Source organism: Dermacentor albipictus, chromosome 4 (genome assembly GCF_038994185.2).
Source record: "Dermacentor albipictus isolate Rhodes 1998 colony chromosome 4, USDA_Dalb.pri_finalv2, whole genome shotgun sequence".
Classification (NCBI taxonomy): domain Eukaryota; kingdom Metazoa; phylum Arthropoda; class Arachnida; order Ixodida; family Ixodidae; genus Dermacentor; species Dermacentor albipictus.
Window position 1 is genome coordinate 40,701,789 of NC_091824.1, and position 18,140 is coordinate 40,719,928.

An 18,140-nucleotide genomic window follows, 5' to 3' on the forward strand; every position below is an offset into this window, starting at 1 on the left:
CTCGGACGCAAAAGGTGCAATTGTTAAACTTTAGTTCAACTGCCTTGATGTTCTAACTGCCTTGAGTACCACGGCCAAGTTTGTTGGGTGCTCTAGTTCGGTCTTTCTGAACAAAATGATATTGCCCATGCAGAAAAGAACACCAGAGCTCCCTTTGGGAATTTTAGACATCAACTGCTGGAAGGCTCCGTGAGCCGACACCAGCCCAAAGCATACCCGCTTGAAACGCAACAATCCATCGTGGGTCACCAATGCTGTCAGGTCTAGGCTCTCTGGATGCAGCGCAGCCTGGCCGTAGGTAGATGCAGGATCCAGCCTGTAGAAGTAGTGGCACCAACGAGGGCTGCTCAGAAGCTCTTCATTTTGAGGCTGTCCGCGACGACTGCCCTTAGGGTTTTCGGAGCTCACCTCAGAGTCGAATGTCGCCGTCCTTTCTCCTTACCGCGACGACGGGCGACACCCATTCCGAGACATTAACGTGGTCGATTACATCCGATTCTTCCATCCGACGGAGATCTTCTAAAACTTGAGGTCGGCATTTCAGCCTGAGGCGCCAAAATGTCGATGCCACAGCAGGCACCGTGAGTGTGATCTTGATGCGATGGAGGAAACCCTTGGCGAGACCAACGCCTGGGGCGACGGTGGAGCCGAACTCACTAGCAGGGTCTTGGAAAGAGTATTGGGGGGTGAAATTTGGTGCGGGCATGATAGCTGGGGAACGTGCGCTGTCGCTGGCATGGTCGATGTCTGGGAGTAGTGCAGAGAACACCCGTCAATGTGGAGGCCCAAAGCCTTGATCGCACCAATTCCGAGTATGGATGTACCTTTCGGCACAATGTAGAACAGCATGTAAGCCGTGTGTCCCCGGAACGTGGCTTCCGTGAAGAAGCAAACACGGGCGAAAATGGAGGGCTTAGCGTTATCGAGAAAGCAACTTCATTCGCTGAGCGGAAAGAAGTGACTCGTCAACAAAACGCTGCTGGAAAAGGTTCTCTTCCATGATGGAAATAAGCAATCCAGGGTCGATGAGAGACTTCAAAAACTTGCCGGTGACGAAATTGTCAACGGAATTGCCGGCTCTAGGCGGATAGGCCACTGCACGAACGCTTAGACTTTCAGCATCATGGATGAGTCCTAGGAGTCGACTTCATAGATTGCAACGGTGGAATGACGGTGTCGCTTGTTATAGACTAATTGGAGGTGCCCAAGGCGACCATAGTGAAAATAGTGCTGACATTTTGCTGCACAGGTGGATGACGAGGCATAGTGCGGGTGCGAACCACAGACAAAACGCTGCGGTGACGTCTTGTTCGTGTCACGAAAGCACTCAGAGGAAGCAGACCAATGAGGAGACGACTGCGGCCGCTTTGTACCCCCTGAATGCCGAACGCCTCGGGAAGTTACCTGCTGAACGTGCCCAGGAGCAAGCTCTCGAACTTGCCGAGCGGCCAGCTCCAATTGTTGGGCCAGAAGCACGGCGCACGAAAAAAAGAGCGATGAACCTTCCAGAAGCAACCGTTCACAAAGGTGTTGTGACGTGATGCCTTCTAAGAACTGCTTGCGGAGGCAGTCATCAAGGGCGACAAAAGAACACGAAAAAGCAAGCTCTCGTGAATCAGCGCCATACTCTTGATTGTATTCACCTGGTCGCTTTGTAGGGCGGCGGAAGCGACGACGTTCCACGGCGACATTTCTTGGCCAGGCAAAATACTGAGTTAAGGCAGCCAGGGCTTGGTCGTATGATGATGGAGCAGTGGGCGACATTCTGGCCTCATCAAAAGCTGTCGCAATGGAAACCGGCGGAAGGGGTTCGGAAATGTGGGGTAGCATTGCGAAGAAAATAGGCTGACGTTCAATTCCTAGGCTGTTTAACAGGACGGTTTAGGGTCGGTCGTTCGGGAAGTCATATGCTGCGAACGCCAGAAGAAAAGACTCAAACATGCGAAACCAATGCGGCCACGAAGCCTGTGGGCGGCCTTGTGCAGGAAGAGATGGTGGTGGTGGAGCGAGACCAGGGATACTCATGACGTGGATGGCATGGCTACATGGGAGATAACGCCTGCAGAAAAAATTAGAACAATCTAGAACCCTAGTCGCCAATGTGGTGTCGCGGCCTACGGCTGAAGAATAGAGCCAACCAGCCATAATCCAATGAATGATCCCTCTTTATTTTATGATACCCAATTATAAAAATGCGAACAGCGCCAGAGCCGTTCACATAGATTCTAGGAAGGATATCGAAACCAAAACTTGAGACAACACACGCACTATGGAGGGCTGAGGTGCCTCATCTAAGGGTGATGTCCTTATGACAGAAAGTAGACTTGGTTTGCACCACAATATCTAATTGCCACGTGCTTTGCATCACGTAGCGTCTGTTCCGGAAACAAAATATCTGCACACAAAACGCACTGTATAGAACCACAAGTCATAGTTCGTCCTGAGAACGCTCCTGAATAATAGTGAACAAAGTATGATTACCAAATACACAGCCCGGCTGTAACCACGAGAGAGCACTGAAATTATTTGCTTCACGTATAAATAAGGTGGGTAAACACAGAAATGGTTAGTTATTAGAGGAGGAAGAAAAGGCAATATAAAATAGTTCTGTCACACTTTTGACTATTTTAGTTCAAGAGCAGGTCCGTACGCTTCAGTGAATCTGGCAGCTTATCTCTTTCGGAGGGCAATAAGTCGTTTCTGAGCAACGTTACTTTTAGGGCAGTTCTCTCAGATGAGCGTTACGCTCTTAAAATGCGCATGAAGTTGAAGCACTTCACTTTTGATGCCTCACGGAGGAGAATTTACCTACCACTGGTCAATATGGACCACCTGTGGTATGCCAGATTTTGTGCTCATGCAGACTCTTAGTCAGAAGTTGCCGCTCTCACCCGCCTTACACCCTCTCCCCTTTAAAAGAACCCCCCCAATATATACTGTGGTGAGGAAAGCATATGACGCCTTGAAGAAGACAAGTCCATTTGTCGAAACATTGGCTCCTGCTTTCACCTTGTTCTCCTTTTGCCCATCGTCTTGAATTTCCATCTCCCGCCTACCCCGTATTTTCCCTAGACTCTAATAGTGTATTTCAGTAGATATAGGCAGTCACTTATCCCGCCGTTATCATTTTATCATCTTATGCACGCCGTTATTTACTATATACTGCCAAATATTTACTGTTGCGATCATATGTGTCTTCAGTATTGTTATAGAAACTCCAAACGAAGACCCCTTCTCCGAAGTGACGTAACGCATCCTTTAATTGTAAGTCTCTACTTTTATCCACCAACTACGAAACATAAAGCATTCTTTTTTTTAACCCTGCGCTATTCCCGCCACATTTTCACCGCACATGGCGTATGTTTTCGCACTGATTGCGACATTCGCGAACTCCTTTTCATATATTATTGGCCAGTATGAACCACTGTCATCGGTGTATTGGATAGTTTCGATTTCTCTTATTTGCGGCGATTGCTTGCATGGTAGCTGGGCTGCCTCTTTTAAAAAGAAGCCAAACCAGCTTCGCTTCTATCAGTTTGTGCAACCATATTTCCTAGAGCTGTCGTTCATCAAGTGCGCGAAATGCAATGATTTCCCGCAACTGTAGTCCGTAAAATAGCGTGCATATATATGAATAGTTTGCCATAGAATAGCAATAAGATATAAAACTGTATATATGCCAAAGAACACGGTTATTGCAGATAGGTCTAAAAACTATTTATTTAGCTTTTGTTGTGCGTGAGTAGCGCGACAGTAATAATGTCCGGAATAAGTTGAATATTGTAATTGCACGGTCAATAATAAACTATACTTTGCAAGCTAATGTTCAACTAAGAGTATTTTAAAATGGTTCTTCAAAATACAGGTAACCTATCAGAAGCGACAAGTAGTATGTGAAAAAGCGATGATTAAGGCGGACGCCAACATACAGTGGGAGCACACAGAGAAAGGAAAATAGCAATGAAAAGAGGAAGAAGACGAGATATCGCGTGCAAGGAAGAACACGGTGGAAAAGCCACGTTTGCATATGGGCAGACGGGTACGCACATGGACGCGTAAGAGCAAGGTTGCCGGCATGCAGTGTTATTGAACAAGACAGACATGGACCACCAGGCTGAGTTTCACCCCAATATCGCACTGAACACTCCGTGAGGCGCTCATCTTCAGTTCGAGAACCGCCGCTTCTCCCGAGCTACCCAGGAAATCGGGAAACGTCAGCACTTGCGACGCTGGCCGTGGCCGCGCTGTTTCTAGCCCCATTGAGTCCCGCGCTGTGTGCGAGGCCGAAGCTGTTCGAGTGCGGGGCAGCACCACGACTCGGCATGATTGCCGATGCGCCGCCGTTCAACAAGCACCAAGTGACATCGTTTTCGACAGGTCATGTGAGACGCTGCCACCGGACAATGACGACGCAGGACCGCAGACTATACCGCTGGCAACATTCCTTTTCAGACACATCGGTACTGAAATCATCATGAAGTGAGCGGCATGGGTCTCACTTATCACTTATCATTGATGTCAGATGTATTACCAAGCGATAAGCATCTGCCGGACTTATATAGATACAACTGGATGCATGGCTAAGGAGTATTTTACAGGCTAACTTGATTCATTTTGAAGTTCATTTAGTGTACTGTGTTGTTTAACGAAACTTGTGCTTGTGCCGAAAATTGTGCTCGGATATTCATTCTGTTGGCACGAGCAAACGTGCCAGGTGTGTATAAACGCTGACGAGCCTGCCAGGATTTCTTAACATTCGACTCGTGCCTCAGTATGTCTTCGGGAACAAAATGTATCTCTAAGGCGTGATGGCTACCGTGACCGTAGCAGGAACGTCAACCGAGTATACATTGAAGTTATACCATGAGGAACATACGTGTATATGGAAAAAACAACGTGTGGCTGCGTGAGATATATGGAAGGAAGATAAAGCTAAAGCAGCTGGTGAAAGTGCGAAAGCTATTTCTGAGCGTGGTTATAAAAATGAGGTTATGGAAAAGGAGCTGATTAAATTTAAACAGCATTGATGCCTAAATACAAGTACAACGGACGCGGAAGTTAGAAGATTAGATGATGCACATCAAGTGGTTGCGAAGGAGTGTCTTGAGTCGTTATTCGACTGGTTCGACGAAAGGCCGGGTGACCTAAACGCATAGCTTCAGTGATTTTAGCATATGATTATTGCAGTTGGGTGGCAGAAGAAGGATTGGGGGATGAAATTTAGCATGCTCCTTATGAAATTAGCATTGGCCGTGTCTAGATACAGATTTGATTGATTTTCACAAGGAGATGATGGCCCTTTTAACACGCTTCAGGCTGCCCACCGAAAGTTTCAAGGAGGAATTCCAAAGTTCTAAGCCAAAAGAGAACAAGACGTGTCAGCAATCTGCTGCTCGAATCACCCACTATTCGGGATTTGGTTAAATCTGAGATTAATAGGGAATACATTCGTGAACGTGATAGATTGAATGATTCCGAACACTTGATAGCGTAATGTTATGATGGAGTTTCATTGTTTCTTAAGGAGCACAACATGAAGGCTCTTGTTAAGTTATCAGAGTATGTAGCCCATTATTTCGAACCTCCACGTCACAAGAACTTGGCAGGGGTCAAAAAAAGAGAATAATGTACCAGAGAGGATGGAGTATCAAATAAACATAAACTGTTGTTTTTGTGGAGCTATGCATCATCATCTTATGAGTTGTCCCCTAGGTCATGCTTGTGGGTGTTGCCTAAATGCGGTGTGTGTGCAGATGCAATGGGCATACCACAGTTACCTACCTTTCGAAGGCGGAGAGCAGGAAAGCTTTCATAGTCGCAGCCAAAAGGTTTTCGTTTTTTTTTTCCAGAAGATGCAAACTGAAGCGAAGGCCTCTCATGGGAAAATAGGTGCAGTCGTGACTTGCAGAGCTTTCTAATAGCGTAACCACTAATGCTAGTTGTGGTAGGAATTGCACAGGGACAAGTAATTTCGGTACTACAGACTCATAAATGTTCTGATCAGGCAGTCTCTGATACCTGAAGGCGAACTCGCCGGTATAGAAGCAGCAATCCGGGTGATAATAGATGCTAAAGCGAATGCCAGTAACGCCTCCCCCTACAATATTATTACTGACGTCCTGCCATTGTGGACGGACTGAAGCCCAGATCCTCGAATAAGTGTTTTATGATGTGATTCTAGGGAATGTAGCAGGAATCAGAACAGTGGATGAACCAGATGGTCTCTTGAATTTACGCACGACAAACACAAAAAACCCGGTGAAGCGTAACCTCGCCGCAGGCGCCGAGAAAGTGAAAAAATAAGCACTACTCTAAGACAAATTACCAATTATATTATGCCACAAAAAATATGAAGCACGAAAAAAATAGATTTGCACCTTTAGCAACACTTTCCGACATAGCCCTCTGTGCAAGGGCGGATTAACCTGAAAAACATGATGAAGTGGACAGTACGTTGGTGTGCCGTTTGAAAAAGCAAGGACAATGGAAGCTATGTATGAAGGGGTTGTCCGTGTATAAGCTTCAGAAGGATGGCAAATGAATATTTGGGGATGTCAGAGCCACCAATGAAACAGACACGCGACAACTACTGGCGCCAATGAGTTCATAAAGATCAGTCAAAGGGCATGCACTTGGCACGGAGCTAATGAAACACCCGAGTGAAACACCCCAGCACTGATATCAAGCAGTTCGCGCAGTCTCCTGACAGATGTCAGAAGGCAACGCAAGGAACGCTGGAAGTAAACTAGGGTAGGGAAGTTGAACGAAGAAATAGGGTATGTCACAATGACGAGATAACTTTTTGGATAAAAAGAACATCAATGTCCTTTGAAGTGCATGCCAGCGTGGGTGCATAAGCCCAAATCGTCTCGAGAAGAATGCAATGATTATCTATATTGATACGGACGCCACAAAAACCAGTGGTCATGGAGAGTAAAGCATCCACAGCCATCGGCCTGATTGTGCACGACATGAGAAAAAGTTTTGTTTTATATAGTGTTTTAGCGGAAGAGCTAAGAACTTTCTATTTACAAGATGTAATAACCGTGAGAGTAAAGGGCCGTTTTTGGAGTTGGTTTTCATGGAAAAATATTATAGTGGTTTATTCCACACAAATGTATATGGTTCTAGTTGCAAGGTCTCGTATAGTAGATGGCCGAGACGTGTTGTGGGGACTTTTCTTCACTTAAGTAACGCATAGGTTGGGTCGTGCAGTGTAGTGTCAGTGCACAATAGGTGAAGTGAGCAGAAGTGGGAGTGAAATTTTCCGGAATGAAAGTGCGAAAGTGGGGGGAAATTATCAGGAGTGACACCTAATATGCGAAAAAAAAAGCAAGAAAGGAGTAAGAAGAACAGCAACAGCCGGTAATAGCAAACGCTGAAGAAAATAGCAACGAGCACGAAGACGAGATAGTGCCTCGAAGGGAGAGCGTGGTGGAGACGCCATCTTGGCTGCGAGCCAGACGGGCGTGCAGATCGAGGAATGATGTGGCTAGGGTGCGGCGTTTCTCGTTAAGAGTATGGCCGTGGACCGCCAGGCTGCGTTGCGCCCTAATACTTTGGTGAAGCAGATACTTCCCGTCCGAGCACCAGGCTCAGCGAGGCGTTGATCCTCGGTTCGAAGATCACTACTGGTCCCCAGCAGCCCGAGAGACAGGTGTTTGCGATAGTGACCATCGACGCCCCACTGCAGGCCCTAGCCAAAGCAGTCCCTGTACGGGAGGCCAAATATGTTCCGGCTCTTGGCACTACAACCAATCGCCACGATTGCGTTTTTGCTGCAGCTCAACAAGGGCGAAGTGATGTCGTCTTCGACACGTCATCAAGTGCGTGGCTGCCGCTACACATTGATGATAAATGAGTGCGCACCATACCAGCCAAGACGTTCCTGTCAGGTGCATCAGCACTGTAAACGTATTTTCTGGATCAGTAGTCACGGATCTGAATGTTCATACGTTACTTTAGTAAATCACAGATATGAGCAGACAGTACTGGTTGCATGACTAAAGGGCATTTGATAGAATAAATTGATGCATTTTAAGTTATTTTATTAGCGTTTTGTCATTTTTAGGAATTTATTGAAATATGTGTTTGTGCGGGAAAATGCGTTTGTGCAATTATTCTACTGACGCCAGGGTACCAGGGGTAGCCATACACGTCACAAAACGTTTCGGTACGCCACCAGCACTGTTATCACAGCACCAACTTTTTTAAGTAAGGAAGACGCGAACGCGTTGGCCATTAGAATAGGTGGGAGCCTTTGATGGGCTGAACTTTTGAGAATAGCAAACCGAGTATCAACAAAGATACATTGCAGGTAACCAACACAACTGTAATGAAACCATCATTGACACATGTTAGAAGTGGTTATGTTGCATGTTCCTTGTGTATCTTACACTGTAGCACTGCGTATCTATTTTTTAGCTCCGATGACGTTGGCTCCGTGTCTTTCATTGTGATTTAGTATTTCCGCTAGCTCACCCTCAGAGCAAGCGCCCACTCGCCAACATATCTTTCTTCGGAATATACAGAGAATGCTCAACTGACCATCAGCAACTATGAGCAGAAAATACTTAAAATACTTCTCATTTTATTGAAAACATTTCATTGAAAATTCAAGAGAGCGTAAAGTATAGATATGTTCAAGATTTATGAGTCTTTTGGAAAGTGCAAATAGCACACGGCCAGCTTCTTTCTTTTATCGGTCCATGGCTCGTGTGGAAGGAAATAATGCCTCCTCGCCCACGGACAGGTGACTACAGTGCGTCCAAATTCATGTCCTTACATTTCGCTCAAAGTTGTGACTTGCGCCATCAGGCAACCATTCGAATTTCCACATCACAATTAGAACACACTATTTTGGCCGCATCGGGTAATGGGCTGAGTATTAGAAAAACGTATTTAATAATTAACGTCACCGACAGTCTTGAATTAGAAGCAAAATAACTTACCGTTAACTACCTCTCCCGTCACTTCCAGGTAGCATCCTGGCACAAGCGGGGGTGTATCATGAGGATCATTGCCCAATTCCTGCCGTATAAAGAATGTAAAATAATACATTTTCAGGGTCATAAGAGAAAACCAGCGGTACTATTAGCAGATAAAGCTCGTCGTTGTGCTGGCTATGGCGGTAAAATTTTTGGCAACGGTACTTGAAACAGTGCACAAGACAAGAACTTCCAAGCTCTAAATTTCTTCTTTGCGAAAAATTATATACTGTCTCTGAATTTGTTTTGTAGCGCGAAGACGTGCTTCCACTGTAAGAAACTTCACATTCTAATTTCTTTGTATATTCCCTTCCGGGCCCACCAAATGTTTTTCCCTAAGCTTGTACGCGAACGTGTATATTAGAAAAAAAATGACGCAGATTAAACGCACATGCTGTAATCTCCTTTGAGGAAATTTTCCGTGAAGAGGGTAATTAAATGTCACAAAAAACAAGCTGTTTTTATTGCAGCCCTATACACCGTGTAAATTCACGCAATGGGACTGTTTACGCCCAAAGCAGGCCCCAGTTTTCTGTCATACAAGATTTATGTTTACGGACTACATGGTTCCCAAATTATGGCGAGATGCTGAGAGCGGTTAATTCGAATGCACTCTCTTACATGGAATCGTAGCAGGACGACGAAAGCGATGCTTGATGCTTTCTTGTGGGAAGAATGGCGAGTATATGTGAACGACGAGAAGTGTGCCACGAGAAAAAGAGGTAATGGGGAAGAAAGGTAGGAAAGTTTCATCCCAGCGTCAGCAACCCAATGGAAAGTTGTGCATGGGCACGTGCGTTTGGGCGAGCGTGCCCTCCTGCAGACCTGCCGTGCGATGCGATACACGTGGGAGTTGTTTGAAACAGTTGCTTGGTGCTGTCACGAGAGATGTGTTAGTGTGGTTCTGGCCTGACTAGTAAAGTGAAGCTAGTCGCATATGTGGATGCGTTGCCGATTGCCAAAGCGTTGAAGAGACGACAACACATCCAAGAAGGTTTTGTGAGAATGCTCACTCAATTCTTAATTGGACCGAGAGCGCAGGTTTTCTGCATTGTTCGTGGACTAAGGAGCTGCCAAATGGTGGGAATCAGGAGTCAAAACACCAATAAAGTACCTTGGTGTATTAATGGAGCCCTACAGTGAAAAACATGACTACCATTCCACTCTGAGAAGATGGAATGACAGGGAAAGCACTTTGCTTTTCGTTTGAGAACTTTGGCTGTCCTCACGTTTCGTTGGTTGAATGACTGTCGCCGTGCGCCGCGGTGAAGATGTGCGAAGACATTCTGGCGACCGAGGAGTTCTACGCCATGATGCGAAAGACGAACGTCGAGCAACGCGAGTATGGTCACCCGAAACGTCTGGGAACGTACGGGACAGTACCTGTAGCACACGGTCCCAATTAGTCTCGTCTCGTACATTTCCGATCCTCGTCAGATGGCTCTCCAACCACAGACAGTCGCACACTCTGCAACTAAATCCGAAATGGTTATCCAGCAAATCTAGTCGGAACTTGACATCCGCACCTTTGAATTCATTCACTCGGTCCATGCGGTATCTCTGCCGCCGTACTGCGTTGCGAATCCGGCATCACTGCTCGTTAGGAGGTGCCCGGGCTCGCGATTATCGTCTCACTTCAGCATCACGGGAACGTTCGTCGGTGGTCGTTTCGCGCTGGCAACGTTGACATTGTCGTTTCTGTTTCCTCCGGCGTTCCCCGCACGCGTGTTCTTCATTTCTTTTCGAAAACACATGTCCTTAACCGTGTGCGAGGGCCTCTTTTGTTGCCACGTGTGAAGAGAATACATCAAGGGCATCTGAAAGTTTCCCGCGCCCACACAGAGAGAGATAAAAATGTAGTATGTCTTTTATGGGGTCCAGATCTGGCGGAGGTTGGGAGACTACCCCCGAGTTCCCCCCCCCCCCCCTTCCTCAAACGGCGGCCAGTCCAAGCTTTCTGGCGGCGTCTTCGGCCATCCGGACGGCCCTGAGCTGCTGCTCAAGGTCCAAGCTCAGCAACAAACTCTCCGACTACTCGGTGGTAGTTACGATGCGTGTAGTGTTAGTGCGGCGGGTGTTGATGGGTGAGGCTTTGGGGCATTGCCAGATTATGCGCTCGAGGTCAGTGCGGGCCTCACACACTTTGCAGAGTGGGGAGTATGCACCGGGGTAAATGCGGTTGTGTAGCATGGAGTTTGGAAAAGTTCGCGTCAGAAGTAGTCGCCAAGTAGTGGATTGAGATTTATTCAGTGTTTTGTGTGCGAGGGGGTAGCGAAACCACTTTCTGCGGTAGTGGAGGAGGATTTCTCTTTACGCGACCATTCGGTCCCGCTCATGACCCCCATGCTGAACTCGGGGCTGATCTGAATTCGAAGACTCAGGAGAATGATGATGTGTCTAGTGTGCTAGAGCTCGGGCGGCATCGTGGACGGCATCATTTCCAGCCTGACCCGAGCGACTAGGGGCCCAGATGATCTGGACGCCTTGAGGAGTGCCACGGAGTATCTTCTGCGCTTCGGGCGCTATCAGTCCTCTTGTGTAGTTGGGAATGGTCGTTGTTGAATCGCTGATGATGCAGTGTGCACTGTTAGCAGTGTAGGACAAAGCGATGTCCAGTTATTCACCTGTTTCGGATTGAGTGGTGAGTAGAAATGCAGTCGCGGCAAGGCGATAAGGCAAGCCTGCGTCCGTGACGACCGCCATGGAGGTTTGGTTGGGGTATTCCGCTTCGTCAACGTAGGCAACATAAGCGGCTTGGTTGTAGCGCTTTTCTAGTCGTTTATCTCTTTCTGCACGTCACTCTCGATTTTGTTCAGGGTGCATATTGCGAGGTATGGGTGGGATAACCCATACGGTATAACTAGTTGAACCGTATGGGCGGGATAACTAGTTGAACGCGAATGTTTGGAGGAACGGGTACTTCTATTCCGAATCGGGAGGCGTATGTTATTTATACGGTGCCTAGAATGTGCCTGCCCATGGTGGAATTCGCGAATCGTTCGTATTAGCTAATACGCTAAGTTTCAATAAGCTCCTCTGTGGTGTTGTGAATGCCGAGGGCGTCCAATTTCTCTTTAGAGCTGGAGGTGGGAAGATGTAGGGCTTGTGTATCGGCCCTCTTGATCATGGTATTCACTTTGAGCTTGCCAGTTGCATTGACGCTAAGGTACGGGGCTACATAGGTGATCCTGCTCAGGGTGTAGGTGGTTACCAGGTGTGTACGGTTGTTTTATTTCATGCCGTGATGTCGATTTGCTATGCGCGCAACGAGTTGAGCGCTTCGGTATGCGTGCGATTCTAAGTGCTTGAGTATCTATGTGTTTCTGCCATTTTCTTGGATGCGTTGGCCAAGGATACGGATGTTGGTACAGTAGCTATGCGTTGCTGATGCACATGGACTTCCATCTCGGCGAGGGAGGAGTGACGGTCAGGACAGCGACGTCCCAAATTAAGATTGTGTAGAAGGAGCTCCGATTTTTGCGGGGAGCGCTCCAGGCCGCGCGGTTCTACTTATGCAGCGACCACGTTGATGGCGTGCTGCAGCGTGTCTTGGATGCCCCCATTGCAGCCCCCGGTGACCAAAAGTGTGATATTGTCTGCGTAGAGGCTATACTTGAGGTTGGGGATGCTAGCTAATGCAGGCGGTAGTCCCAGCAAGGCCATATTAAACCGAAAAGGGGACATAACCGATCCTTGCGGCGTGCCTCTGCTGCCGAAATGAATAATTCGCGGCTGCAACCCACCGATGGCGATGGTGGCCGTGTTCCCTGTAAGGAAATTCTTGATGTAGATATATGTTCGATGTACAAATTGGATTTTAGCAGCTTGATTTAGTATGGCTTCATGCGTGACGTTATCGAAGGCCTTGGTTAAGTCAAGCCCCATGATAGCTCTGGTGTCCAGCCTGGAGCGTTTATCGCCATCGATAATTTGATGCTTGAGCTGAATCATGATATCTTGAGCAGAAAGTTTAGGCCGGAAGCCAAGAATGGTATTGTAGGAGGCGTCATTGTCATTACGATACCATCCAGCGATGTTCAAGGAATGAGCCCACCTCTGCAAAGGCTTCGGCTGGTCCGACTGCTCCAATCGTCGCGGTTGCGCAACATCGCGACCCTGGTGTGTTCTCTGGCCTGGAGGGACACGACGTTGAAGAATGGATCAAGCTATATGAACATGCCAGCGCGAATAGCAGGTGGGACCCAACCATCATGCTCGCCGATGTCATCTTTTATCTTGGCGGCACTCCACGCCTGTGGTACCACACGCGTGACGATGAGATAAGCAGTTGGGACACTTTCAAAGAAAAGCTATGGGAACTGCTCAGTGACCCCATTGACCACAAGGTTGCCACGAGAAAGGCTCTTGCGTCTCGTGTTCAGACATCTACAGAACCGTACGTTTCATACCTATTCTACGTCTTGGCCCTATGCCGCCAAGCTGACGATGGATAAAGTACCACATGTTCTAAAAGGCATCGCCGACGACACTTTCGATCTCCTAGTTTCGGCAACGCCTCGACAATCGACGCCATCAATAAAGAATGCCATCGCCTTGAACAAGCCAAGAGCCGCCACATCACACACCACATCACGCGGCTACCCAGCGCCTCTGCAACGTCGACATGTGAGGGTCGACCGCGTCAGACCACCAGCTGTGACGACATCACCCGTATTCTTCGCCGCGAGCTCGAGGCCGCCTGTTCGCCAGCTTGCTCCGCGGCACCTCCCGATCCGCTTGCAATCACGATTGCCATGATTGAGGCCGTAGTCAGACAGGAATTTGAGAACATGGGTCTAAACTCCGTGTGTTCAACATCTCAACCCAGCGTTCCCCAGTTCTCTACCGGCCCTCCTCGTCTCCGACACTCCTTTTCTACCATATCACCCCGCAACCCGTCCGAATGGCGTACCCCTGATTACAGACCAATCTGTTTCCACTGCTGTCACATCGGCCATGTCGCTCGTCACTGCCGCAACCGATGGCCACCTCTTCCTCGGACGTACGTCTTCACCTATTCCCGCACCTTTGGACCTTCTGTTCCTTATGCCACCCGCCATGAACCCACTGCCGCTGATACCCCTGCTCCGAACCTCCGCTACAGCCGCTCGCCCTCACCTCCACGCCATCAGTCTCGTTCGCTCGAACCCCGCCGCTTCTCTTCGCCGCCTATCGCCTATTGGGCCCAACCGGAAAACTAGGCACTGCAGCTTCTGGAGGTGAAGCTGCGTTGCCGACACTACCCTCAAACCCTCTGCTCACGTTAAACGCGAACCAAAACCTTCTTGACGTTGACGTTGATGGCTATCCTATCACGGCACTCATCGATACAGGCGCACATCTTTCTATTATGAGTGCTGCCTTCCGACGACGACTGAACAAGCTCCTCACCCCAGCGTCGGCACGCGTCGTCCGCGTTGCGGATGGCGGTACTGCGCCTATCATCGGCATGTGTACGGCATGTGTTAGCATCGCCAGCCGCCACATTCCTTTCCTCTTCACCGTGATTGCTCATTGCCCCCACAACCTCATTCTCGGCCTCGATTTTCTCTCTGCACATTCTGGTCTTATTGACTGCGTTTGGATGTCAAGGCACATTCTGGATGATGGCACATTCTGGTCTTATTGACTGCGTTTATTGACTTTGGATGTCAAGGGTGACATCCAAAGAATGTCACCCTTGGCCTTGAGTTGCCGATTCTCGCAGAACCGTATGACGCATTCCAGTGCCGCCTGCGCCCCACCGGCTTTATGCGCCTGCCGCCAAAATCAGTAGCTTATATTTGACTACTGCGAACCGCACTTTCATCCCTATCTTTGAGTTTGGATTGGCAAAGCAAATTCTACCGCAAGGTATTTGCCTTGCCAACTTTGATTATTTCGGCGACCATCACGTGGCAACTTTATCGACCGATACTTCTTGCGAGCTTAGCAGGCACATCGTGTCAGCCTCGGCCGCCGATCCGAAGATACAGAAAATGGTTGCGATGAACATATCTTCTGCGCAGGCTGAAGACCTTTACCAAAGTGTTATCGTCCTACAGAGATATTTTCGACTTCGACGATCGCCCTATAGGCCAGACGCTCGCGGTCAAGCATCGGATCCTTATTGGCGATGCTACTCCTATTCAACGACGACCGTATCGAGTTTCTGCGTCGGAATTAACACCAAGTAATTCAAAGTGAAGTGAAAAAAATGCTAGACATAAACATCATTGAGCCTTCTTCGAGTCCCTGGGTGTCACCTGTAGTGTTGGTTAAGAAGATGGATGGCACATGGTGCTTTTGTGCAGACTACCATCATCTGAACAACATTACTAAGATAGGACGTCCACCCGCTCCCACATATAGACGACGCCCTTGACTGCCTCTACGGTTCCAGCTATTTCTCTTTTATTCATCTTCATTCTGGATACTGGCAGATTGCTGTTGACGATATGGACAGAGAAAAAACAGCGTTCATAACACCTGACGGCCTATACCAATTTAAGGTAATGCCGTTTGGATTATGCAACGCCCCTGCCACCTTTGAGCGTATGATGGACTCCTTGCTCCGAGGTTTCAAATGGTCCACATGTCTCTGCTACCTCGACGACATCATCGTCTTCTCGCCCACGTTTGACACTCACCTTGAGCGTGTAACAGCTATACTTGGTGTATTTCGAAAGGCGGAGCTGCAACTTGACTCATCCAAATGTCGTTTCGGCCGCCGCCAAATTACTGTTCTTGGTCCCCTTGTTGACGCTTCCGGAGTACAGCCTGATCCCGACAAAACTCGCGTTGTCCGAGACTTTCCAGTTCCGAAGACAGTCGCAGACGTTCGAAGTTTTGTAGGGCTATGCTCGTACTTTTGTCGTTTTATTCAAGATTTTGCGGCAATTGCTAGACCCCTCACTAATTTTTTGAAGAAAGGCAAAGAATTCTCGTGCGGCACAGAAGAAGGGGCCGCCTTCTCTCGTCACGTTACTCTTGTCTCCTTACCACCCATTCTCGTCCACTTCGACCCTGATGCCCCTAATGAATTGCGTACAGATGCCAGTGGTCATGGTGTAGGTGCCGTATTAGCCCAGCGTCAGCGTGGCCAGGATCGCGTTATTGCTTACGCGAGCCGCCTCCTCACACCATCGGAGCGCAACTATTCCATTACGGAACGAGAATGCCTTGTTGTAGTCTGGGCGGTTGCGAAGCTCTGTCCTTACCTTTACGGTCGCCCTTTTTCCGTAGTCACTGACCATCATGCTCTCTGCTGGCTCTCATCGCTAAGAGATCCTACAGGCCGGCTTAGCCGATGGACTTTGAGGTTACAAGAATCTTCATATTCCGTGGTCTACAAGTCTGGCCGCCTACACCAAGACGCTGACAGCTTGTCGCGGTTCCCTGTTGACGACTCTGACTCCTCCAATATTACCAGTGCTGCTTGCGCATTCTCTGTGTCGCAGCTGCTTCATTTCGCCGACGAGCAATGTAGTGACGCCTACATCAGAGCACTCATCGACCGTTTTGAACACTCTCCGCAGACGCCACACTACACCACTTCGTCCTCCGCAACGGTACTCTGTACCGTCATAACCTTCATCCGGACGGCTCTGAGTTCATACTTGTCATACCTAAACACTTCCGCTCAACCGTCCTAGAAGAGCTTCATGACGCACCAACGGCAGGACACCTTGGCGTATCTCGAGCCTATGATCGCGTACGTCGTCATTTTTTCTGGCCGGGCCTTGCCCATTCCGTACGACGTCACATCGCCGCTTGTTAACTTTGCCAACGACGCGAGAAGCCTTCCCAGCTCCCCGCTGGTTACCTGCAGCCGCTCGACATCCATGCCAAGCCCTTCCATCGTATCGGCTTAGACCTCCTCGGCCCATTTCCGGAATCTACAGCAGGAAACAAGTGAGTTGCAGTCGCGGCGGACTACGCGAACCGCTACGCCATAACCCGCGCTCTTCCGACCAGTTGCGCAACTCATGTTGCGGACTTCCTCATGCATGATATCATTTGGATTCATGGTGCTCCCCGTCAATTGCTAACAGACCGTGTCCGTACGTTCTTAGCCAAACTCATTGACGACATCATGCGTGCCTGCTCAATACAGCATAAATTTACCACCCTCAAACGAACGGCCTCACTGAGCGTTTGAACCGCACCCTTACAGACATGCTATCCAAATTCGTTTCAGACGACCACCGTAACTGGGACCAGGCTCTACCTTTCATCACCTTTGCGTACAACACTTCCCGTCTCGACACTACTGGCGTTTCTCGTTTTTACCTCTTGTGTGACCCTGAACCGACGCTACCACTGGAAACTGTGCTTCCGTCCACCACAGCATCAACTAGCGCTTATGCCCGTGATGCTATCGCCCATGCTGACCATTCTTGCCAACTTGTGTGCGCTCGTGTACAAGTCTCTCAAGGCAAACAAAAGCAACGCTACGACCTCCGTCACTGTGATGTCAACTTTGTGCCCGGCACCTCGTGCTGCTTTGGTCACGATCACGTAATATTTCCCTTTGTGAAAAACTGTTTTCCTGCTACACGGGCCCATATCGCGTGCTTCGCCAAGTGACAGATGTCACCTAAGAACTCGTTCTAGCTACGCCCAATGCGTCCTCTGCTGAGACAGCCAGTAACATTGTCCACGTCGCCCGACTCAAACCCTACAACTCCCCACACCCCTTGGATATTTAACAGCACCGTGACGGCGCTTTTGCCGCCTGGGGGTAGTATTACGACATCATCGAGCGATGCTCAAGGGACGAGTCGCCGCGAGAACGACGATGAAGTGGGTCTGTGCCCTTGGCGCGAATGAATGTCGGCCTGGTGCTCTGGCTCCAGTCCTGTGTAAATAGCCTGTAAATAGCCTCTTTCGTCTTTCGTCTTCCAACACGTAACACTTTGTTTGTGGGAGCGTGTGAGGATGCCGTGTTCGAGGACCTCTCCAACACACGAAGTAAGGGAGATAGGGCAGAGGTTTTCGAGTAGGAAGCCCGTCCTTGGCTTATTTCTTTTGTGAGGGGATATTTCCAGTTTCCCAGTGCTCGTTAAAATAGGCTGTGCGGGCTAGTAGAATCCTTGTCTAGGTTTCGGAGCATTTTAATAGTACTGTCATCAGGTCTCGGGATCGAGTTAGGTCGGAGTGCGACGATAGTTT

At 48.7% G+C, this 18,140-nt stretch overlaps 1 protein-coding gene across 2 annotated transcripts in view; it reads right to left on the reverse strand.

The window, feature by feature from the left end:
- Nucleotides 1-18,140, reverse strand: part of LOC135911436 (uncharacterized) — a 153,283-nt gene that overhangs the window by 51,199 nt on the left and 83,944 nt on the right. For both annotated transcript variants that reach the window (XM_065443724.1, XM_065443725.2), the window contains exon 6: nt 8,952-9,030. In XM_065443724.1, coding sequence (XP_065299796.1) covers nt 8,952-9,030 — 79 coding nt within the window. The remainder of the gene's footprint in view (nt 1-8,951; nt 9,031-18,140) is intronic.